The sequence below is a fragment of the Rutilus rutilus genome (genome assembly GCF_951802725.1).
Source record: "Rutilus rutilus genome assembly, chromosome: 25".
NCBI lineage: Eukaryota > Metazoa > Chordata > Actinopteri > Cypriniformes > Leuciscidae > Rutilus > Rutilus rutilus.
In genome coordinates this window covers 23,568,083-23,594,380 of record NC_140229.1, presented here as the reverse complement: position 1 = coordinate 23,594,380, position 26,298 = coordinate 23,568,083, and the positions used below count along the sequence as shown (strand labels likewise).

Sequence of the window (26,298 nt, the reverse complement as noted above, 5' to 3'; positions counted from 1 at the left end):
GGTAAAGAAAGGGTTAACAATGTGTAAATGACATGTTGGAGGGGGAAAAAACACGCCAGTGTTCGGCAGTGGAGCGGTTATTCGCTGCAGGTTCACGCTATCATTAAATTAGGACATGGATTGCGATTCCGTGACCGCTTCGCTCGTGTGGGGAGACTGACCGGGGAACTGCCTAAATGAGATAAAAGCCCTCGGTTCACACTGCTTTCTGTTTGTTCCACACGAAGACATATCGGCTGCGCTACAATATCAGGGACGAGGCCACAGACAGACAGACAGCACGGGGTTCAGGTTCTCTAGCGCGAAATGGTCACGTCTATCCTGGGGCTTCTCGTCCTGCCAGTATGTCTTCAGCTGTGTGGATTTGCGCGCGGTGAGTGTTTAGAACGCTGATGTAACAATGGTTGCCATGGGAAGATCATATAGAACAATACCGCGTTCTCACAACGTCAGTGGTTACAGTGTTTCCAATCTAATTCTCAGAGGGGATTTAAATGCCTTGTATTAAACTGGGCTTCTTGGTATCATTCGTGCTTTATCTCATGGGAAAAATGTGTTCCTGTGTGGTATTTGGGTGTAAAATGTGTTTGATTGGATGGCCATTGATCGCTTATTTAAAATGCGTCTAAATGTAAGGCCCTGGCAAATGGTAGCTGTATAGCAACCCACCATACATTTCACATTATTGATGGTGTTATTTTTTTAATTGATATGATGTCCCCTTTTTAAACATAATCATGTGCGTTTTGAACGCGTAGCTGAATATATCTCTGCGCCAACGCCTTCTAAGGTTTGAGCGTTTATTTATGCATAGTATAGGCCTGTTGTGTTATAACATGTATGTATATGCTTTCCACTATTCGTTCAGAATGCTTGTTTAATATCTCAGTCCGCACGCTCAGTAAAGACGCGTCGCGAGGCGTGTTTGGTTGCGGTAATTAAACAGGTGACTCCGGTTGCAGCGCGTGTGAAACGCGTTCGCCAGCCTGTATTCCGGCACGGTTTGCGTGGCCCGTTTATTAGCTTCGGGGTGAATTAAACTTTTAAGAGTTATGATATACTTGCTTATGATTTATATGCCCGATCTACACAATCCAAGCAATGGGTTGGACGCGTTCTTGCGCAATGACTGAGGGCAATATGGGGGCGTGTACATGCGACGCGTTTTCTGAAATGAATACCCTAAACATTAGGTTTGCGAACCTAAAGAACCGAACGATTCTGTTTCCTCTTAAACGATTCCGTTTTTTAACGGTTTAACGATTCTTTTAGGCTAGATCATTTCTGATTAGACTACAACATAACTCATATTGTGCTTAATATTGTCATATTAAGGACTGTTCAGTAATTAAGCTACATTGATTTCTCGTATACATAAAGCAGCCGTACTTTTGAGTTAATTTTCAGTCAAGTAATTTGAGCTACTGTTCTAGGCTAGTTAAAGTCCCCATGAAATATTTTTTGCTTTTAGTGAATATGTTCGTCTTACTGTTATCTATAAGCTAGTGTGCTCCAAAACAATGACACAGAAGATATAAGCATTCAAAACTTCCAGTCTCTCACTTCATCCAATATGGATCAGTGATTTTAATGACATCACTCTGCACTTCAGCTTCTCATCAGATTTTCTGTCCAATCAAATGCTCTCTAGAATCTGAAGCCCCGCCCCCTACACTATAAATAGATGCTGAAGCTGCAGCTAAAATTGATCACTTGTTCACACATTTATTTTCTACATGGTGAATGGCTCATAGTGCACTATATAGGGGATAGGGAACAATTCAGACAGTGTAAATATGCTTTCCATTGGGGCGAATGAAGTCTGGTTTCACGTTAGTGTCACGCGAACCGCCACAGCTCCGGTCCAGAGACACGATGCATGCATGGTACATGTCTAAATGGGTGACTCGTTTTGGTGACATGTTTGTAAATTTCAACATCTCAGCTTAAACCGCAAGCACAAGGCTGGGGAGGCTGTGGCCTAGTGGGCTGGGAACTGAAAGGTTGTTGGTTTAAACCCCAGCAGTTTATCCATGTCTCCATTGTGCCCTTGAGAGAGGTCCTTATAGCCTCCCGTTACTCCATTAGGGCCTAACCTTGTAATGAGAGTTACTGAAGATATTTTTGCATGAAAGCATTTCGAAGTAATTGGTGTCATTCTGCTGATGAGGAAAGATAAATGGGTTTCAAATCAAGGAAATTCTACTTGATATTTCCCTCATAAGGGAATAGGTAATGCTGATATGAGGTTTGGTTTTGAGATTTAAGGTCCAGCTGATCCAAATGGGATCCAAGGAGTACTTTAGATTAAGGCATTCTCAGCATCTGTCAGCGATGGAGCAAAGATATTCTGATGAATCAGAGCTTTGGGAGTCATGTGGTAAATGTTTTGCACAGATATGAAAGAATAAAGCTTCTGGGCCTTTGGCAAGCTCAGTCTCTGCAAGTCGTCTTCACAGCTCAAAAGTGAATCTCGGAGCTGACATTTTCTTCAAGGAATGTTTGCAGAGCGTCAGTGCTGCATTTTGTAAACATCAAAATGATTCTGAAATGCCAAATGGTTTGCGCAATGCACTCTAGTTGAATTAGGAGGGTTTTTTCTTATTTGGTAGAAGCTTTGGTATAAATGCTATTCCACTGTAAAAAAAAAAAAAAAAAAAAAAAAAAATTGTACTCTAAATATGCGTGTGCTTTTTAATCTAAAGAAAATGTTATTGCTATTAATAAATGTCCTGCATATCTTTTGGTTATTGTTATTATATTGCATTTAAAGCGTATATACACTGCGCAGTATCAGTGTTCCATCAGTAGTTTGCTAGTGTTCCGTTCGGAGTCTGGAAGCACACATGCAGCTGTGAGAAGATTCTCAAATGCGGTCATGGTCAAGAACAGCTGTCCTGCATTTACACAGCCTGATAACGGTAATCTGAAACTGTAAAACGCATATTAAACCCTATAACTAGTTTAGAGACATCTACCATGCCATTTTCTTTTCATTTTGAGTGGGTTGATGGAGTGGTACAGATTTAACTAGCTTTGACAGTGTTCCTGACTGATCTCGGACCGAATGGCAGGCAGGTCACATGAGCGGCTGACTTTGGGTTATGTCATGTGTCATAAGTTGGTGCCCATGAAGTGACCGCATTGTTTGGAAGGACTGGCTGCGCTGTCCCTCATTCAGAAGACATGCAGGCCATTTTATTAAGAGATTACTGCTACTTTACTGGTGGTTTTGACTAAAATCTCATTCCAGATTTAATACACACTGTAATTGAAGACCATTAGTCTTGCCAAAAGCTATTTCCATCCGGTTTGCAGTTAATGCACCATTGCATTATTACTGAACTGTATTGATTAATTCAATACTGAACTGTAAGTTCTACACCGTACACTTTTGATCACGTTTAGTCCGATCTTCCACAGAGAGCGTTATAACTCCGCTTTAGGTGCTTGCAACTCTGATCAAATCATGTACTCGGTCAGATTATTTTAGAAACTTTAGAAGTTGTCAGGTTAGCAGAGACCTTTCAAATGTTTCGGTTGTCAATGGTTATGTTGGTCTGTTAACAGATTCAATACTGAGGACTTTCACAGCCCTAAGCGGCACCAAACAGAATTGTAATAAGGCCGATGGCCCTGTCAGACTCAGCATTTGGCCATAGTTGGTAGATGTCGGTAGGTTTTCCAACAAAGCAATTCCATCGAAACTTCTTATGGGTAGTCAGTGCCAGATTGGCAATTATAGAAATGCTTTATGCCGTATGTATTTGCAATCATGAATGTAATTTGAGTTTAAAGGCAGCACAAAATAACGCTTTATATTTTTGATCAGGCCATGAGAAAGGGTTTTGGCTCTTGCACGACACTAATGGCATCTTGGGCCCATATATACAATGTATGGAAATGGTTGAAAGGCAGGTATCTTGATAACCAAAATTTACATGACAGTTCTGAGTTTTGTTTTAACTATGACATCATTACTCACATTTTATGGGTAATAGGCCAATGGAAATCTGCAATATTGCAGTATTTATTAAAAATAATTTGGTGCACTATATTTAAAAAATGAATGTGCCTCGTAATCTTTAATTAAAATAACTTCCCCCCCCTCCCTCTTGCAGTGACATCTCTTCTCTGATGATGTGTTTACTGGCGTGAGGGCGGAGCAACCTGTCACTCACATGAGATCCACCAATAGCAAACCACAACCATCCAATCAATTCCACTTGAGAAAATCAAGTCCCGCCCTACATTTGTTCTTGTTCTAGAAGCCGTTTCACTGGGATATACGCCACAATAGGGGAAAAAAAGACTATCACAATGTTTCATTCCAACATTTGTTTTCCTGTGGCTCCAGTTAGTCACATGGTGTTTACAGCTCAGGTCATTGGCTCAAAACATTTGGCTGCAGAACTGAGCGCCCTTGAGCAAAGATTGCAGATTTCTCTGCGTACAAATCTGTGATGGGAGAAAATATATTTTTATTAATATCACACACCTCTATGCAGGATGTTTTTTAGTTTTTTGATCAAATTCTGTACATCGAGTCGTCACCATTGACTCTGCCTCCTCCTTCCTCACAGGTTCCCGGACAGAATGTGAGCAGTCTCAGTTCCAGTGTGGGAACGGCCGGTGTATTCCCTCTGTGTGGCAGTGCGACGGAGACATGGACTGCTCCGACGGGAGCGACGAGACGTCCTGCGGTGAGTCTCGAGTCATCTGAGAATGACACCCGCTACATGCACAACATCCGTCATTGTTCTCTGACACGTGTTTGTCTTGATGCGTGCCAGAATAACCACACCTACGAGCTAGTGTAATGCCAGCATGTGATTCCCCTGATCCACAGTTAAACTAGTCTTGATCTTGAGAGCTGATGTAACTCTTGGGTAATCTGTCATAATGTCTGCATAAAGCGATTGGCATGCAGTTGGACAACGCACAGCAGAATTAAAATATTGATGAGCTACAGTTGCTTGTTTGACTCTCATCCCTATGTCTGCATACTAAGTGTTTTTTTTTTGTGTGTAAAGATTGTTCCCACTGGGTGATCTAACGCTCATCTGATAACTGGGTCATTGATGTGAGAGAAATTGCAGACGAGGGCCGGCACAGATATGATGAGCTTTTTTTGGATCCAAGTGTTCTCATTTAGGCCTCTTCACCTTTTACTCGGGAGAATGGAATAATCCACCGAATGAAACATGTTTTGAAATATGAAATGAAATGGTATTTTAAAACATTGACACAATCTGATTAAGTGTCAGAGGGTGGAAGCAGGTTTATGCTCATTTAATCTGAAATACAGTAAAAACTAGAATATAATGATTTTTTATTTCATTTAAAATAACTATTTTAAACTTTACTTTATTCCTGTGATCAAAGCTGAATTTTCAGCATCATTACTCCAGTCTTCAGTGTCACATGATCCTTCAGAAATCATTCTAATATGATGATTTGATGATCAATTATTGTGAATTCTTATGGGTGCTAAATTATTTATAATGGTGCTAATCAGGGTTAAAACTGTTTTGCTTAATGTTTTTGTGGAAAACATCATATAAACAACATATATATATTTTGGCTTCCTTCAGGATTCTTTGATTAACAAAGTAAAAAATAACAGCATCTCAAATCGAATATTTTGTATGAGTAAAATTACTTTACTGTTATTTTTGGTCAATTGAATGCATTGTTACTGAATAAAAGTATTAATTTCTTTCTTTTTTTTTAAATCGTTTGAATGGTAATCCATCATGTTTTGCACAAAACCATGAAGCAGCGCTTGTTTTCAACATTGATAATAATAATAATAAATGTTTTTTGAGCATCAAACCAGCATATTATAATGGTTTCTGAAGGATCATGTGACACTGAAGACTCATGGTAATATATTCTTTTTTTTACAGTTTTAATCGGATCGATTTTTGATCCAAAATCCAGAAATCTTAATTCAAAGCGTTTTATTCCAAACCAGTTGTGTGTATATATAATATGTGTAAGTACATGACAGATTCTTTTAGGTTAATATTAGGTGGTTTCTTGTTGATACTGTGTGGGTAAAGGTTGCACCACAAGCCTTACTTAGCCTTACTTGGCCTTACTATCTGGAAAACACGTGAACATCTAATGTAACATGATTTTACACCACCTGGAGTAAAGAAATAAAGCTAAAAGCAAAGACTGGGGGCTTCGCCTCCATCTCATAAATCAGCACATGCCGCATGGTTGACTGTATCCCAGCAGTGGCAGCAAACACTCGGCCCTGTGTTGAGAATGTGTGTCCTGTCAGTTTGCTCAGCTCCGTCTCCTATTGCCATTCTGTGGGCAGGAGGCCTCCTGCTCGGAGGAGCACTTGTGTTGAGAGGAGACATGAAGAGACTGTAAATGTGTCTGAGACGGGAGAGAGCTGCTCGTTACTTCATGTCGGCGGATTCGAAGAGCCCCCATCTTAAAGTGCCACTCTAGGGTTGAAGGGCTTTCTTTTCAATCAATATCCAGTGCTGAATTAAGCAAAAAATGTGCAGGCTATGAGAGCTCAGCAGAGGTTATTGCTTTTCATTATAACAGATGTGAGAAGAATTATGCCGTGGTCACACTAGACGTTGAGCAGGCGAAGTTTCTGCAACGGTCGTGTTATGATGTCACTCTTTTTTTAAAAGCATAAATTCATTTATGGTGTGATCCAATCAGGAGCTTGGCCCACCCTGGCCCCACACCACATAACAACCAATCACAGCAGTTGTTACGATATTCAGTTCAGCTCCAGATTCTTTTCTTTTCCCTTTTTTTTTTTTTTGGCTGTCATGATAATAACCTTAGCCTCATTCACTACCTTTGAGGTTAACAGATGTTCTGAATTACGTAGCGATATACAAAGCAACTATTAGTGAAGTGTATTACTACTACACACTTTAGTATCCCCCCGCATCCCACTAGGATTATCACCTGGCCCACCTTTCATTTTATATCTGGAGCCGAACCTGGCCTCTAGCCAACAAAATTTGTAATTTGGCAAGACAAAGTGGTGTTCAACTTCAAATGGTTAACAAATCAATGCAAATGTGGCCTAAATTATTCCTGAAATGGTTCCACATTGCATTATTGTGATAGCCTGGAAATCCAGACCTAAATCTGAAAGATTAATGGTCTGGCATCGACCAATGAAAATCGGCCAGCTCGAGGGGCGGCACCAAGCATGCATTTGAAAATCTCACTGCACGCAATTGGATAACACTACGACCAATCACAACAATAAACCCCATATGCTCTTAGCTACCAGCGGAGCTAACTGGTAGATTATACTCCTACCGTATCCGGTCGGCAAAACGGCAAAAACGTCCTTCTTGCACAGGAACGATTCGAGCGGCGTCTTCTGTTCCTCTTTTAGTTAAAAAGCCAAGTCTAACTCGTTCATTGTAGCGGCCAAAGCCGTTTCAGACAACTTGTGTTCATCCGTAGCCATCTTGCAATGTTTACTAATGACTTCGTCACAGCGCTGTCGTCATCTGATTAGCTCGCCTCTGGCCCGCCTATATCAGATAACCCGATGTGATTGGTGCAGCTCGGATACAAGGGCATATTTAATGAGCATCATTACTCGACGCCAGAGTAACTCGCTGAGCAAATTCAACTTGTGCTCTCTCGCGAGAACTCTGGATTACCAGGGTGTTATTGTGATCAAACTGTGCCAAAACTCTTATACAGCATTTGTAAATCTTTGCTTGGATACCTAGGGTTCATTAGCAAGTATTTCAAGCACTCTTGAATTGACATGTTTGTGCATGGCTTGTTCTTCCCTCCCTTTGAAGCTGATTCTACTAAAAAGTAACGGTTGTGTTTTCTTGACCGTTTCAGTGAGGAAGACCTGTGCCGAGGTGGACTTCGTCTGTCGCAGTGGACAGTGCGTTCCCAAGAGATGGCAGTGCGATGGTGAACCGGACTGTGAGGACGGCTCGGACGAGAGCATCGAAATGTGCCGTAAGTCTAAAGTCAGATTCCACCTTTAACACACATTGATTCACCTTCGTCGCTGTGAACTCGCTGTGTTCACTGTCTGAGAGGGTAACCTTGAAAGCTAGACCATACAATTACCTGTTTATTTTTAACCTGAGTGTGAGAGTCTTATCTCATCTGTGAAGTATATGTTTTAGATACACCCCTGTGTGTTAGTTTAAGATTTTACATGACGTCCATTACTAAAGCACATGGATATCTTCTCAGCATGTCTTTGTTCTGATGCATAGAATGATGAGATTAGTTTGAAGTTCAAGCACTTATTATGACAGGGGCTTAAAAAATGATCTATTGCTTTAATAACCTGCTGTAGCTATACAGTGCAGAAGTACCGTGTACGTGCAGTTATGCGTGGCTGCTCTATATCAAGTCTTGTTTGACCAGCTGTTGGAAAGTTAGTCAGCAGAAAATGGAAAGGGACCAACAATGTGTGTGTGTGTTCATGAACTTTTGCACATGGGTGGCTATAAACTCACATGTGATGTTTTGAAGATACTAGATCTCATGTTCAATATTTCCGTTTGGTTTTTGCTTTCTCATGCAGCAGGTCGTTTATATGAAGGATATGTTACGTTTGTACAGTTCAGCCTTATAGTGTAAAATATCAAAGGTTTCATGGATTACGCAACAGCACCCTCCTTCCTTTTGATATTAAGTTTCCTGTCGTGTTTATGAACCGCAAACCTCTCTTAACCATTGGAGGGTTGCCAAATGGATAAATGTTTCAACCTAATTGTTCACATCAGTCTAAAGGTTGTTTCTTTGTGAAGGTTTACACCCATGTTACGTGTTGTACAACAATGTTTATGCTAAGCCTGCCAAGCACTTAGAATAGATTATTTTACACAGTTTCACCAATTATGTGAAAGTGTCTTCTGTGGGAAGCAGCTAGTAAATGTTACCGTTCAGAAGGCGTTACTGGCCTCACCAGATTGCCTGTAGAGTTGTAAAATCGAACGTTTAAGGTGAATTGTCATATGGTCCTGCCTGGCTTTTCCTCCCAGACACGAGAACCTGCCGAGTGAACGAGTTCAGTTGTGGCGTCGGCTCCACGCAGTGCATTCCCGTCTTCTGGAAGTGTGACGGTGAGAAAGACTGCGACAACGGAGAGGACGAGATTAATTGTGGTGAGTCACTAGACACAACGACGCCTCTTACAATCAGTTTCAGTTCTCGGTTTGCTTGCCTCCTGCTGCTTTGCATATAAAGCCAATAATTGGAAACGAGTCATCAAGAGCCAAAGTAAACTCTGAGGAATTAAGGAATTATCTCAGTTTTTCTTTTAAGCCCTGTTTGAATTGGGCTCGGATAGGTACATTTGTGTTTTACAGACTGATTTGTAATGCAGTCCCAATCAAAAACATCTGTGCTTTTGTCCTGAATAAAAGAGTAATAGTCTTCTTAAAGTTTCTTTAAGGTCCCCCTGTTGACAGTTGTATCCCTTAAAACTCATCTTTGATCACCAAAATTACATATTCAAATGATTTGTCCTTGAAAAAAAATAATTCTTCATGCCTTAAAATAGCTTGAATGTAACTCTACACCCTAGTATAGCTGGTTCTATGAATATGCAAATGAGCCCCGCCTCCACTCACTCACACCAGCTCAGAGATCCACACGTTGATGATCACAAGGTACAGTAGTCAACATTTGAAGTGGATCAAAAAAGTTCATCAAAGTTGTCCTAAAACGACTTCAACTTCCACTTCAAATGTTGACTAGTGTAGTTTGTGACGTCAGAAACACCAGCGATTTCAAACCGTGTTTTTGAGACTGTCTTTGGTTCACTGCAGTTTTGAGGAGAAAATACTAAGCAATGCAGTCGACTTATGAATTAGCACATGGTTTGTCTTAAAGCGTATTAAAAACACCATATAAACAACATTAAAAACTTGATTTTCAACACAGGGGGTCTTTAAACTCTGATCAGATTTGCAATGAGATAAACTATAGTTGCAAACATTTCTCATAATTTTTATGTCAAGACCAAGTATGTCAAATATATATTAACAATTCATATATTTGTTTATTTATTAGTTTATTTTGTATGATTTTTTTTGCATTTATTTTGTATTATTATTTATATATTTTTATATTATTTATTTATTTTGAGTTTATTTATTTATTTGTTTGTTTGTCTATTCATATATTCATTTATTTCCATCCTATAATACTACTTTTGGTAAGTGCCCTTTGACTGAATAAAAGCAGACTAGTGTTTTATTTTTATTTATTCTATATATTATTATAGTATTTTTTTGAATAAGCTTTTATATTTTTCAGTTTTAATTTTAGTTGACATTTTAGTCTATATACATACATACAAGTCCCTATATACTCACGGTGAAGTTCTTTTTCATTCTTCGCTTTGGGATAAAAAAGTTTGGAATACGTGAGCAATGATACACTGTTAGCAAACATCCTGAAGCCGAGCACACACTGATGAGAGCAAGGTTTAAATGAATATGTAAATATGTGCTGCACGCTTTCATTTCAATAACAAACATATGTCACGTCACGTTTATTTATATAGCACTTTATACAATAGATCGCAATAAATCAAGCAGCTTTGAAGTATTAAACATGAAAAAAAAACCATGTCAGTGTATTTGAAATAGAATTACAACCTCATTTTCTACTATAAAGCAGCTCTCCAGTGTGTTCATGACTTTACTTGTGGACGTCTGACCTCTAGGAACTCTAGGAAAGTAATAGTTTTGTAATAGTTTTAGTTACCAATTACAACACTGATGCGGACAGTAAGACAAGCTGGCGGTTGTTGAGGGAAATTTAGCACTATTAAAGCTATATTTTCTCCATGAAATGATTTGCCATTATTGCCTGAAGCATTGTCGAGCCCTTTTGACAGCCGCATCACACACATTCTCCTGTGTGGTGTTATTAGGGAACATTACTTGCGCCCCTCTGGAGTTCACCTGTGCCAGTGGCCGCTGCGTGTCTCGTAATTTCGTCTGTAACGGTGAGGATGACTGCGGGGATGGCAGCGACGAACAGGACTGCGCTCCTGCCTCCTGCGGCCCCAGTGAAGTCCCCTGTGGGAACAACACCTGCATTCCCCGAAGCTGGCTGTGCGACGACGACGTGGACTGCCAGGACCAATCGGACGAGTCGCCGGAGCGCTGCGGTCGACACCCAACGCCGCCGGCGAAGTGTTCGTCCAGTGAGATGCAGTGCGGCTCGGGGGAATGCATTCACAGAAAGTGGCGCTGCGACGGGGACCCGGACTGCAAGGATGGCAGCGACGAGAAAAACTGCTGTAAGTTCTTTGTTGGGGTTGTTTTGTTTTGGAATGTATGGCTGGAGTTTATTGCGCGTTCCCGTTCTTGTCATGGAAACATGACCTTTTGTTTTCTGCATGTTCCAGCTTCTGGTTAACTAACAGGTCTGTGTTTGTCCGTGTCATTTGCAGCGGCCCGTACCTGCAGGCCCGACCAGTTTAAGTGCGATGACGGCACCTGCATCCATGGCAGCCGACAGTGTAACGGGCTCAGAGATTGTGCAGACGGCACAGATGAAGTCAACTGCAAAAACTGTGAGTCCGTTGAGCTGAAAAACATTTCCTCCTTAACAAATATCCTTAAAAACCCAAGAAAGTTTTCAATATTACCATTAACTGCCCAGTAATATGAAAGATTTCGACATTGGCTGAATATGAAAGTAGACAGTTTTATATAATGGCAGTGTTTTATAATTGATCCACCAGCATAAAACATGTAACAAATATTGAATTAATATTGGCCATTTTACCAATTGACTAAGTAATCCATTTATTTTAATCAAGCCTATTTTATCCATGCATGAATATTATTATCATTTGCATTTTTAACAGAATTGCTATCCTATATTGGGTCACAACCCACACAACTGCTGCTCTCATTTTACATGTTTTGACTGGTTCACAGTCTATATTTTTGTGCTTGATTTTATTTCAAGGACTGAAACTGATGTTCTCGTTGTCTGTTTGCTCAGTAACTCAGTGTAGCGGTCCTGACCAGTTCAAGTGTCGGAGTGGAGAGTGCATTGAGATGAGTAAAGTGTGTAATAAGGTCCGTGACTGTCCTGACTGGAGTGATGAACCCATCAAAGAGTGCAGTACGTACAAGTGTTTTGCTGTTCTTCTCCTTACAAAAGACCACTTGGCTTTCTGACATCGCTGTTTTCTATAGACATCTAAAAATGTCAGAGAAAGTCTATCACTAGTGCACACAAAGCTTTGAATTAAATATCTTGTGGGTGTGTCAGATTAAATGTGGTTTATTCTTAGAAGTGTGCAATTTGTCACCTAAGTGTATTACATAATTACATATTCGGTTTTCAAGTTTGTTTTTTGATGTATTATTTCCAACTTCCCCAACATTAGAATTAACAATAAATTATGAAGTCTAACATTTGTGACTAGTATAAATAGGCTACAAAAAGCTTAGTTATTAACTGAATTGCATCATCAGTTCTGTAAAGTTACACTGTCTTTGCAGTGTGGAGGTCTCTATAAATACTTGAATGGATACAAAAAATACAAAAAAACAATCACAATTCACTATGCAAATAAACACAATTAAAGGGTTAGTTCACCCAAATATGATAAATGACTCACCCTCATGTCGTTCCAAACCCATAAGACTTTCATTCATCTTCAGAACACAAAATAAGATCTTTTTGATGAAATCTGAGAGACTGACACTTTGATGCTTCAAAAAGCTCATAAAGAGATCTTAAAACTAATCCATATGAATTGAGCGGTATTGTCCACATTTTCTGATGACCAAACTGATCGCTTTATATGATGAACAGACTTAATTTAGGCTTTTAGTCACATATAAACATTGATCAGCGAACATAAACAGAAGCGCAACCGAACCTGCTTGACGCATGAGAACAAACCTCATAGGTTCTTGCTGAAGCTCAAACGTGCTGCGTAACACGAAAATGAACCTCATTGGTTCTTGCTGAAGCTCAAACGTGCTGCGTAACACGAGAATGAACCTCATTGGTTCTTGCTGAAGCTCAAACGCGCTGCGTAACACGAGAATGAACCTCATTGGTTCTTGCTGAAGCTCAAACGCGCTGCGTAACACGAATGAACCTCATTGGTTCTTGCTGAAGCTCAAACGTGCTGCGTAACACGAGAATGAACCTCATTGGTTCTTGCTGAAGCTCAAACGTGCTGCGTAACACGAAAATGAACCTCATTGGTTCTTGCTGAAGCTCAAACGCGCTGCGTAACACGAGAATGAACCTCATTGGTTCTTGCTGAAGCTCAAACGCGCTGCGTAACACGAATGAACCTCATTGGTTCTTGCTGAAGCTCAAACGTGCTGCGTAACACGAGAATGAACCTCATTGGTTCTTGCTGAAGCTCAAACGTGCTGCGTAACACGAGAATGAACCTCATTGGTTCTTGCTCAAGCTCAAACGTGCTGCGTAACACGAGAATGAACCTCATTGGTTCTTGCTGAAGCTCAAACACGCTGCGTAACACGAGAATGAACCTCATTGGTAACACGAGAATGAACCTCATTGGTTCTTGCTCAAGCTCAAACGTGCTGCGTAACACGAGAATGAACCTCATAGGTTCTTGCTGAAGCTCAAACGTGCTGCGTAACACGAAAATGAACCTCATTGGTTCTTGCTGAAGCTCAAACGTGCTGCGTAACACGAGAATGAACCTCATTGGTTCTTGCTGAAGCTCAAACGTGCTGCGTAACACGAGAATGAACCTCATTGGTTCTTGCTGAAGCTCAAACGTGCTGCGTAACACGAGAACGAACCTCATTGGTTCTTGCTGAAGCTCAAACGTGCTGCGTAACACGAGAACGAACCTCATTGGTTCTTGCTGAAGCTCAAACGCGCTGCGTAACACGAGAATGAACCTCATTGGTTCTTGCTGAAGCTCAAACGTGCTGCGTAACACGAGAATGAACCTCATTGGTTCTTGCTGAAGCTCAAACGCGCTGCGTAACACGAGAATGAACCTCATTGGTTCTTGCTGAAGCTCAAACGTGCTGCGTAACACGAGAATGAACCTCATTGGTTCTTGCTGAAGCTCAAACGTGCTGCGTAACACGAGAATGAACCTCATTGGTTCTTGCTGAAGCTCAAACGTGCTGCGTAACACGAGAACGAACCTCATTGGTTCTTGCTGAAGCTCAAACGTGCTGCGTAACACGAGAACGAACCTCATTGGTTCTTGCTGAAGCTCAAACGTGCTGCGTAACACGAGAACGAACCTCATTGGTTCTTGCTGAAGCTCAAACGTGCTGCGTAACGAGAACGAACCTCATTGGTTCTTGCTGATGCTCAAACGTGCTGCGTAACACGAGAATGAACCTCATTGGTTCTTGCTGAAGCTCAAGTAGTGTGCTGACTTGGTTAAATACAGACTGAAGCATCATGGGTGCATCAGGAGGGAGAACCTGCTGTATAATTAGTTCACACAGCAACAGTAGTCTGTTAGACAGCATTGTTGAGTCTAAAAGTTAGCATGAGAAAATTGTTTCAAGCTGTATGTTTTGACCTAAATGCTTAAACTGTTCCAGATGTTTGGGGTGTGAATGGACCGTGGGGACGGATAAAAGGGATGCCAAACAGGAATTCTGCCCCACTCTTGATGTGTCTGTTGCAGGATCAGTTTAGTTCTGAAAAACAGTGACTAAACAGTCATCGCTAAAAGACCTTGAAATGGATCACAATGTGAATCTAGTCAAAATAATCCAGATCTCAGTGCTTAAAACACCAAAAATTTTTATTTGTTATAATTTAATCATACAAGTCAGTGGTCATCAGAATTGTTTGGTTACTAGCATTCTTAAAAATATATTTTTGGGTGAACCTTTAAAAGTGAAATCTGATTTTATTTTGATCCATTTTCGACTTTTGATGCACATTCTGTGTGAATCAAGTTGGAAAAAGGCCTTTACAGAGGAAGTGAGCAGGACTTCAGCTATTGTATCTTAATATTAAGACCTGATATTGTCTAGTTGTATATCACTTTCTACGTCAGGGTTGAAAACTTTTTCTTTTTTTTTTTTTTACATCATTCATCACAATGCTTGAAAAAAATAGAGAACTATTTAGCTTCTCTTTTTTGGCTGTTATACCATGCACAAATACACAGTTTGTGGACAGAGGACAGGAATTTTTACTGTTTTTTTTTTTTGTTTTTTTTCTTATAGAACAAGCACAGCTTATGTTGTAATCCACGACTAGTTGACATGGGCTCAAAACATCATTCATCAAAGCTATAAAACACTGAGTGTTGTGGCACATTTGTCCAGCATGGAGTCAATATAGAGTAGCACGCTCCATGTTTTCAAACCTGATTCAAGGACATGGTTCCACCTTGGGGACATTCATCATGTGGAACCCCTCTGGATTATTGATCCTTGCAAATGTCAGCATGTTGCATCCATGCGTCTCCTGTGAATGTGCAGCATTGATATTCCAAGTGTGTAACGCAGCAATCCACATTTTGTTTCAGATATGAACGAATGCCTGCTCAATAACGGAGGCTGCTCGCACATCTGCCGCGACCTGACGATTGGCTACGAGTGCGACTGCACGCCAGGACTCCAGCTCATCGACCGCAAGACCTGCGGTGGTATGAATAGCCACACATACTGTTCAAATGTAGTCCAAAAATGAATTTAGTATTGATTTATTATGGTTCTTAAAAAATGGATCTTTGCGACTGTGCTCCTCAACAGGAACTGAGACTATGATTGTTTCTCCACAGATGTCAATGAGTGCCTCAACCCTGGTATATGTAGTCAAATTTGTATAAATCTTAAAGGAGGCTACAAATGTGAGTGTCACAATGGCTATCAGATGGACCCCACCACTGGAGTGTGCAAGGCTGTAGGTAAGCGCTTGACTTGTCAAGTTCTGTGCTTCATTTGAGGTTCCACCCTCGGTTTTGTAGCTTGGCTGAATTAAACAAATGGTGATTTGTTTTAAACATTGGGTTTCACATTCAAACAAGTAAGGAATAATTGATGACAGACTTGAGTTATTGAAAATTGTATGCACACCAATGGTGGCAGTGGAATTTATTTTCAGTAATTCCAACATAGTGTTTTCATCAGGTACTGTAACAGTACTGTAACAGACATTTTTTTTTCTGGTTTTTAAAGTATAACAATTAAATGGATTGCTTTGAAACAGCCCAAGCCAGAGTTATGGTGTGTTTATACTGCAGCAGCAGAACTCCGCTCAATGCTAGAATTCCTCTGCTTTGGGTTATGTCTGTAGAGTGTGTATGTGTGTATGACACAGTAAAAAATTACCCAGCCTATATAATCATCATTTATATACACACAATAACAAGATGCAAGCTTTGTTTCTGAATTCCCAAAGTAAAGATAAGGTGTCAATTTAATAACTTTTTAAACTTTAAAATCCAGCCAGCCTAGTCACAATGAATATTCATGTGTATAACAACTGTTAAGCATCCAGTATGTAAACATGATATACACAAAGTTTAAAAGAAACTCCTGCTCACAACTGCGTCACTACTTCTCACAAATATTGTCTGGTATTTGACATTTGCATAAAGGTGTGCATTTCTGAACTTGTCGATGCTCTCAATAGATCCACTGTCAATCCCACAAGCCACATTGCTTGATTCCCATTGGAATTAATAATAATAATAAAAACACCCACTCTTATCCAGGGTAAATGCACCACTAATAGTTTGAAAGTGTCAAACTGAGGTAGCTGCTTGGTTTAAGATAATTTTTTTAAATAATTTAATTACAAAACAAAGGTGTATATAGTGGATGGATGGATGGATGGATGGATGGATGGAAGCACAACAGACTGAAGAGTGCAGATGGACGACAGTTTAAGGTGGCTCAAATGGCACAATGAGCACAGCAAAGTGGAACTGTTTTAACAGGATTTCTCAGTCTTTCTAAAGACCTAATTTAAGACCTGCAGATATTTCCATGTGGCTTTTAAGTCTTTTAATGACCTTAAATTTGGGAAAAGTACATTTAAGATATTTTAATACTTTCTACTGAACTGCAGACACCCTGATAACTTTGAACACCTGCATTTATGGTACTCATCTTTTTGCATTTTCAGGTAAAGAGCCCTGTCTGATTTTCACCAATCGAAGAGACATCCGCAAACTAGGCCTGGAGCGCCGTGAATATACTCAGATTGTGGAGCAGCTGCGGAACACAGTTGCCCTTGATGCTGACTTCGCTCAGCAGACGATATTCTGGGCTGACCTGGGGCAGAAGGCAATTTTTAGGTAACCGCTGGCTCTCTGTTGCCTCTTCCTCACTTTTAAAGTCATATAGTAACTACTATATGAATAGGTATTCATGCATAAATGTTAGAAATGTGTTTCTCTTACTACTTAGATACTTAGATGGCTTACAAACCCATATTTGCCTGATGATTTGGTGTGTTTTTTTTTACAGCACAGTATTGGATAAGCAGGAAGCAAGCCATACGAAGGTGATTGACAATGTTCAGATTCCTGTTGGGATCGCAGTGGATTGGATTTACAAAAACATCTACTGGTCAGACCTGGGCAGTAAGAGTATTGCTGTTGCCAACTTCAATGGGACCAAGAGGAAGGTGCTCTTTAACAGTGGCCTAAAAGAACCGGCCTCTATTGCTGTGGATCCTCTTTCAGGGTAAATTATCAAAACATTTCCACTGCTCTCTAAAAGTTTCTAAAGTTTTCAAATTTTGCTCAGGTGATCATCTGTTTTGAGCTAGTATAAATTTCAAATAATTGCATAAGTGTCCTTCAATTACAGATTCCTGTATTGGTCAGACTGGGGCGAGCCAGCTAAGATTGAGAAGTCTGGTATGAACGGCATTGACCGACAGGTCCTAGTTGATACAGACATTCAGTGGCCCAATGGAATCACTCTTGGTGTGTGAAGTTTTGTGATGTTTCACCTACTTGTTTTTGAACCAACTACAATAGTTGAACCAGTAAGGCAGGGGCAGCCAAACCTGCTCCTTGAAGGCTACCTGAAGACTTCAGCTCCAACCCGTTATTTTCTAGCAGTCCTGAACACCTTGATTAGCTGGTTCATGTGTGTTTGATTAGGGCTGGAGCTAAACTCTGCAGGATTCTAGCTCTCGAAGAGCAAGGTTGGCTTCAAGGGTATTCTGCTTTCCCAGAAACTAGTGGTATTTGCCAGTTTAGGGCAGGGGTGTCAAACTTGGCTTTTGAAAGGGCCTGCAGAGTTTAGTTTGCTCCAACACACCAGCCTGAAGTTCTCTAGCAAATTTCAGAGTTGAAACTAAACTCTGCAGGACTGTGGCCCACCAGGAGTGAAGTAAGACATGAGTTAGGGGTTTGTGGAAGCATTTGGACTTCATTATGGACATTTGGGCAATTTCCGCCAAACTAGAGGACCACAGTCCTGCAGAGTTTAGCTTCAAGTTTAATAAAACACAACTGATCCAGCTAATAACATGCTTCAGGATTACTTGAAAACTACAGGTTTTTGATGGAGGAAGATTGGAATTAAACCACAGTCCTGCAGACTTTAGATGTGACCCTGCTCCAACATACCTGCCTTTCACATGCCAGAATTCGATTTCAAGAAATTCTGAAGGCCTTGCCTAGCTGGTTCAGGTCTGTTTAATTAACTCTGAAGGGCTCCAGTTGAACGGGAGTTGGGCTCTTTTGACTTAATTATTGTTTGACCAACTATCAATCAGACAGAATTATCCCCTGATCATGCCTCTTGTCTTGTAGATTTGATCAAGGGAAGACTCTACTGGGTGGATTCCAAGCTGCACATGCTCTGTAGTGTAGACTTGAATGGAGACAACCGTCGGAAGGTTCTGCAGTCGTCAGACTACCTGGCCCACCCTTTTGCCCTTACTGTTTTTGAGGTACACCAACTAGATCAATTACAACTGACAACTAATGCTGGGTTCATCCTGAATTCTTGTGTCATAGACAAGAAACATGTCAGACTACACATTGCTTCCCGACCAATCATCACTTGCCGTCTTTAACAACGTGCGTGATGTCATCGAGAAGGCCGAACTAGCGACTGACTTCACAAGAGCGTAAACAAAGGTTGGACTAGCCTAATACTGATTCCAGTACTCACCGGGTTGCTGAAGAGCCTTCACTAACGTTCACCAGAATTTATCTTGTTTAACTCTGTCGTGTTCGTCCCTCGAGGAAACATCATAAAGGCAGGAGTATTGTTGCCATTACTGTAGCTCTATGAACCTTTCTTCCATTGCATAATTCTACCTAGCAGCACCAATACCATTGTCTCTCTTTTGTTTTGCCATGTTTGAAAGCTATCTGACCAATAGGAGCACAAAAGATCTTCCGTAAAGTCACAGATGTGACGGAACCTGTTGTGGACGCCTGGAAAAAAAGAAACATGTTAGTCTTTCTGTTGTGACGTCATGAAGCGCCGCAGATGCAGCGGAGTTGTCGTTCACTATGACACACTATACGAGATAAAACCAATCATTTCTTGAGACCCGATGCCCATTGTCTTTTATGAATCACCATGACACCCTACTCCAAACGGATCATGCCAAAATTTGGCTGATATCGTGTAGTCTGAACCCGGCATAAAATGGATCAACAGAAGTATCAAATTGTGCTATAGCAGTGCGTGAGCATTTGTTGATTTTATTTGATTTAACGAACCAAGTTTGTTTTCTCTCTCATCCTCACTGTTTTTCCCATCGCAGGATCGAGTTTTCTGGACAGACGGTGAGAATGAGGCCATCTACGGCGCAAACAAGTTCACAGGATCTGATGTAACTGTGCTGGCCAGCAACCTCAATGAACCACAGGACATCATTGTGTACCATGAGCTAATTCAGCTGTCTGGTGTGTCCTGAATTTATCTAGAGTTTTCTTTAATGTTTTGCTGATTCTGTGACTCACAAACGTCTCCATTGTTTGGAAAGAACAGAAGCCTTGAAGGCTCTGATTTGATCTTGAAGAGTCTGGGGAGATGTTGGTAGTAACCAGGTTTTGTTGTCTTCTCAAAACAGGGACCAACTGGTGTAACGAGAAGATGGAGAATGGAGGCTGTTCCTTCATGTGCCTGCCAGCTCCACAAATTAACAAACATTCCCCTAAATATACCTGTGTGTGTCCGCAAGGCCAAACACTCTCCTCGGATGGCCTGCGCTGCAGACCAGGCACGTAACTTTCATTTCGTAACATAAGCCAGTGTATTGCTGATCAAGCATTTGCATTCGGTTACATTTTTGAATGTGTACCATCCATATTTTTGTCATTCATGATCCTTCTTTGGTGGTCATCTTTGGCTCGTTCTGACTGCAGTGCTAAAAACAATTGCAAGTTATTATAAAGCTAAGAATTAGCCGTTTTATTGCTACGGCTCTGTAATGCTCTCTTATGACAGAGGCACCTACTGCTGCCCCTCGAGATGGAGGGAGGCTGACCCCTCACCCTAAAGGTAAAGCAGTTACTAGGAGAACTGCACATGCATGGAGATCAATGCCTTTGATTTGCTTCCTGCAATAATGATAGTTGGCTTCACAATTGAAGTCAGTAGAAGTGGCACGTTAACATTTCCTTCAAGCTTGCATTGAGGTGGACTGATTGGTGTGATGACTGACCTGTTAATATAAGCTCTGCTTTGTGATTTTGGGAACTTTATCTAATGCTAGTCCCTCCTAACATAAGCACAGATTGATATGGGATATTCAAATATGCGTAAATGTTCTTCAATTTCTACTGGTCGCAACTAAGATCTTGTTCCCCTTAAAGGAGCATTTCACCCGTGGGAACATTAATCTTTATTGAAAGTGGGTCATATATGTAGTTGAAATGTTACATGAATTTTGAATTTGGTGCCGCCTTGACCGAGGAAAGACAGAAAGTAACTTTAGGGCGCATTTGTATGGAAGACAACAACTCCCACAATGCACCACATTGCACAGCTCCACAAGCCACTCCCACTAATCCAGAACACTGAAATCACTCTTCCGTCTACAAGGCTAGCTACGCCCAGAGCTTGGAATTCAGTCCACACAAAATTTCTAGTTAGTTGGCAAACTCATTAGTGAATTGCTCCTCGTTTGTATTTCTTTCGAAATGGTGAATTATTGCATGGTACTGGGCTGTTCAGTCCGCATCCGCGACAGGCTGGTCTTCTGCCTCGGTGTTCCTCCATCAGCCTCAGCTGCTCTTCGCTATATTGCGGCTCGTAAAGGGAGCCACGAACATCTGATTCGAGCATCAGACTTTCGAAATCCTCTTCTTCCATTGAAAATCGAAATCCACCTTCCGCCATTGTCGTAACTTCACATCTGGCTCCACAGCGCCTGTTAGCTTAGCTTCCAAACAAGATGGTGGATATTGCTTTTAGTTTCTGCAAGTGAAGTCCCACCCACTGATCTGTAATAGGTCTATAGCGTGAGTGGGTCCCACCCCCTGGAAAAATGAGGAACGAGTGTTTGTAGTCTCAACCCCTCTACAAAGATATGGGACTTCCTGCTTTGAATGACACTGTTAGGGGTTAACAGTTCAGGACCCATGGACCAGATGTTTGAAAGAAGACCCGGAGTCAGAATTATAAAAAATAGAAGAAAAGTTTTACTGAAGATAGTTTGCAGTTTCATCAGCAGAAGTCAGCTTCAAGACTCACACAGGAGTTCGTAGGCCGCCCCACTTACAGTTACACAGATCACAGCGGTTATACCATTTCCAAGGTCTAAGCTACGTCATTGCTTACAGGCTGAATAATTCTTATTGGCCAAGAAATTGATAAACATAGTAATTTTCCACACATATACAGATAGACAGAAGCATATCTCCATAGATTATGCCGCTGACACTCGGACCCTGAAGTTAGGCACGTCATGACCTTCCAGGTCGCAAATTTGGGTTGCTGGGTGCCAGCATGTCTCGAACAACAACTCAGTCAATCTCCAACAATGCCAGTGGTTCCTTAACCTGTAAGCAAGAAGACTAACACACACACCCGACACACATCTTTTCCAAGGTTGGATTTGGCCAGGCTCTAACTATAAACAGGAGAGTCTTCTCAAAACATCAAGATAACAAGTTCTTTCTCTCAGGATAGGACACTTTATCCTAAATGGAAATTATAGGCTTTAACTGACAAATGGTACCTTAAACTATAGACTTAAATGACCCCTATGTGTTTTAACATGTTGAAGACCTTTCTCAAACACAAAACCAGTCCCTATTTAATTTCTGGAAGCTGGGATAAATAGGCAAGCAATGTTACTGCATTCAAATATCAAATACTGACATTAATAAATACATGAAAAGAACATTTCAGTAATCACACTGGTAACTTCTATAACAAAGTAAAATCTCCAGAGAAGTCATTCAACTCATTTGATATTTAGAAGGAAAAGTGTTGATTAATACCTTGATTATAATCACTCATTACATATACATTGAAGCAGCAGTGGATTCCAATCCACTCCCTTCAACACAAAATGACGATTTTGACATCATTATAAGCAGGAACTGCAACACTGAAATGCGTATTTCTCCCGTCTCAGGGGAAAATGAGGGAATAATGACTGGGTTTCTAACAATACAAGGCTTAATGCAAATGGGTGAAGTGTCCCTTTAATCTCTAGATTAACAAATGCTAGACTGAAAGTTTACAGATTGTTTTACATTTAGCCTATCTACCTTATTTTGCTTTGTGAAACTTCCTTTTTTTTTCTTTTTTCTGTGAATATGCGAGACTTTCGATTCATTAGCCGCTATAATTAAAGAACTAGAAGAATGACAAAGTACAGTAAATGGTAAAACTATTTGCGCTACAAAATAGTGTTTACAATTATGACAATACATTACAATAATATAAGAAATACCAGTTTGCAATATCAAGCAGCATAACAAGGAAGTGGGTGACACCAGAGCCAGATATTTACAAATGGCTGCGCTATGTTAAAAATAAGGTGGATAACATTTGACTGTGGTTGGATTATTTGAAGCATGCACTTTGATTAAGAAAAATGTTATATGGAAAAGGAGCCTCCAGTTATTATACTTATAATTTTTTTTACAGCATCTGCAATATCAAAGGTTGCCTCTGAACCAGTTCATACTGGTAAGGCTAGTTGCCTCCCATCTTCTTGAATCTTAATCTGAAAATAAAACTGTAGCCATAGTCTTTAACACTGCATTTAGAATAGAAACCCCCCCGCCTCCCATTCATCCTTTTTGTTGCAGCTTGTTTTATTAACTTCATTTATGCCATTTCCATTATTATGTTGCTTTGCGGACTCTTGATATAGTTTGTTTCATAGTCTTTAGATTTGACATTTTCTACTACTTTTTTTATAATTTATTTTAGAAGGAAACATAAGCACCTCCATACATGAAGTAAATTCATCGGCCAAAGGATCCGCTGCTGCCTGGGCTATTCTACCTGTGTGTAAGTACATTGTTTCTGCTCCTGTAATGCTGTATGCAATTGTACTATTTATGATTTTATACATCTGTGTTTGTTGGTGAATTCAAATCGAGGCTTTTATTCCATGTATGCTAGCTTTGAAGTCCTCTACTTGTATGTGTTAATGTATTCTTGACTAATAATTGACTAATCTTTACCAGATGAATCCTTTTGAAAACCATACTTCCTCTTCCAGGGAAAATGGACCAAAAGTTTTGCACTATGCCGGTTATTGACAAATCAAATGCTCTGTAGAATGAACCTTCACCTTCAACCGACTAGCAAGTAGCAAATCATGTTTCATGGCTATGACGTAACTACAGCCATTAAGCTTGTAATAGTCTATGAGCCGTTTAATATTGAAACAAAGTTTGGCCATATGTCACACAGGAAAGAAAACTACATTTTGTCAGGATAGTTTTGGAGTTTTAACACGTTTCTTCTCTTAATATTACACATTGGCTAGCACATCTTCATTGTTCTTTCAGATGAATTGTTAGTTATTAAATTCATTGTTCTTTGCCTGCAGTGTTATTGGCCATGGCTGCTGCGGGTGGTTACTTAATGTGGCGCAACTGGCAGATCAAAAATAAGAAGAGCATGAACTTCGATAATCCAGTATATCTCAAGACCACAGAGGAAGACCTCAATATCGACATCACGAGACACAGTGCTTCTGTAGGCCACACATATCCTGCTGTGAGTAATGCATAATCATTATCTGCGTTTTGAAATTAATGAAACCATAGATTTTCTCATCTACCTCATTGTTACAAGCCCAAAAATGGAAACAGTGGTGATTAGTTCTGTGGCCCTTTTTACACCTGGTATTAAGATGCGCTTTGGTTGATCACAAGGAGACGCATATCCTTTTACACCTGGTGTTTTAATCTGTCTCTCTGGTCCACTTTCAACCACTTCTGTCCTGATTTCTTCGAGGGGAGGGTCTTTGGGGTAAATGTATGGGCTTTTTCAGATCTTTTGATCTAATGGATGGAAAAAAGCTTGCGCAGTTTACATTTGAACACGGCCGGAGACGATGGGAAAACATATGGAGAGCATCAGATTTAATTTCTGCTATGGCAGCTCAAGACCAGCCGAACGCTGTGAGTGTGTGTTAGAAATCAGGAATGGTGAGGGAACATTGTGCTTGGTACGTTTTTTTCATCTTCAAACCAAACTTGGGTCTTCAGCCGACAAAGTTTAAATCTCTTCTTGCTAGCCGCTGCCCATAATGTTTACTCATTAGGTCAGTAGGCGGACAGTAGGCGTCTTTTGTGGCCGTTCGAAAGCATTCAAACACATGAGCGTTTACACTTTGAAAGCAATCCGGTCTAATGCGTTTATTACCTCTGGAAGTGGTCAAAAGTGGACAAGCTCAAAACATTTAGACTCTGTTTACTCCGGTATTTAGCGTCGTCCACTTGTGATCCGATCGACCAAAACACATCTTAATACCAGGTGTAAACAGGCCTGTGGTTATGTGTTTGTGGAATATGGCTCCTTTTACATTTTATGCCAGAAGTCAGTTTCATTTTTCTAAACGCTTCATGTTTTCCTAACAAGCTATAATGCATCTAGAACTTCAGCCCCCTAATTTCTTGTCCTTTTCCTGCAGATTTCAGTGGTAAACACAGAAGATGACTTGTCATAACCCGAAACCCCTACAATGCTTCAGTTTATTTACTAGCCACTTGGCACCAATGGCAACTGCTGCCGTTTCAACGGTTTCACAACCACCTGCCTTCTGAAGTGCATTTCCACGTTTTTTTTCCCACCCAATAAGAGGATGTCATTTGTGGTACCAGAAAGTATTTGCATCCTGCTCACGCTTGTGTGTTCAAAGCATCAAGGAATTCCGAGGGTTTGGGTTTTTACCTTCACTCACCCCATAACGGTCCCAAAATGATTCAACAGCCTTACTTTCCCACCTCCAAGGATGACGGCATAGCTGGAGAACCAGAATCAAGAATAGATGGCCAGTAGTGTGTGTGTGGATGCCTGAAATATTTAAATGAAAATGCATATTTTAGATGGCCATGTCTTTAAGATGTAAGTTTCTTTCTTTGTTTTCCAAATGAACATTATTTCCCAGAGACACATTATTATGAAGCTTCTTGTCTTTCTGGGTTAAAAAAGCTTATAGGGAAAAGTGCTGTTACAACATTTGTAAAACATTGTATATATCCCTCTCTGGAAAACATCATCAGGATTCTTCAAGCACTTTGATCAAATGTTCCTCTGTAAATAAGATTGTATACATTTGACTGAGACAATTTTGCTATGGTTGGGCACTGTACTGGGGTAGAGGAAAATGTATTTAAAAAAAAAAAATGAAGTTTGTTAAACTATTTTGTATGTTTGTGTGCTGTTCCGGTGACCTTTTATAGCAGTGTACAGGGGAACAAAATGCTCTGTATTGTGAAAAGGAAACATTTGCAAACGTAAAATAAAATGAAAGTTTAAAGTAAGTTTCTTTATTGGTCAGAATGAAAATTAACCTTGTGATTGAATGTTTAATTGCATAGAATTATATATATATTTTTAATAGTTTTATAGGCTCCTTTGAGACTAGATTAGGTTAGACAGGCCAGGATCTGATCCAGACTCAAATTTTGGTCGCTGCACATAATGTTATATAATAATGCAGAATGATAGCATTTATATGCACTCGTCACATAATTACCATCAGTGTGATAATTACTGGTGAACTCCAGATTTTTTTTTTTGAGGTGGTGTTAATTAAAGATGATGCAAACTGATATATATATAACTTTATATTTGCAGTGGCAGCACAAGCATAATGAAATGTGTAGATATAACCTCAATTACAGCTGGG

General features: G+C 40.3%; 1 protein-coding gene across 3 annotated transcripts; it reads left to right on the top strand.

Moving 5' to 3' along the window:
* On the top strand, nt 1-25,928 carry vldlr (very low density lipoprotein receptor). Of its 3 annotated transcripts, XM_084399904.1 has the most exons (20): nt 4-373; nt 4,584-4,703; nt 7,858-7,980; nt 9,021-9,143; nt 10,922-11,293; nt 11,447-11,569; nt 12,007-12,129; nt 15,515-15,634; nt 15,770-15,895; nt 17,119-17,290; nt 17,463-17,681; nt 17,808-17,926; nt 18,764-18,903; nt 19,732-19,873; nt 20,041-20,190; nt 20,418-20,471; nt 23,073-23,114; nt 23,361-23,441; nt 23,989-24,158; nt 25,078-25,928. In XM_084399904.1, exons 1-20 carry the CDS (start codon nt 307-309, stop codon nt 25,111-25,113), a joined length of 2,622 nt encoding a protein of 873 aa, XP_084256030.1. In that variant the 5' UTR covers nt 4-306; the 3' UTR covers nt 25,114-25,928. The 3 variants fall into 3 exon arrangements, with proteins under 3 accessions (XP_084256032.1, XP_084256030.1, XP_084256031.1); XM_084399905.1 differs by lacking the exon at nt 23,073-23,114 and having other exon boundaries at nt 42-373; nt 25,078-25,923; XM_084399906.1 differs by lacking the exons at nt 20,418-20,471; nt 23,073-23,114 and having other exon boundaries at nt 1-373.
* The last annotated feature ends 370 nt before the right edge of the window (nt 25,929-26,298 follow it).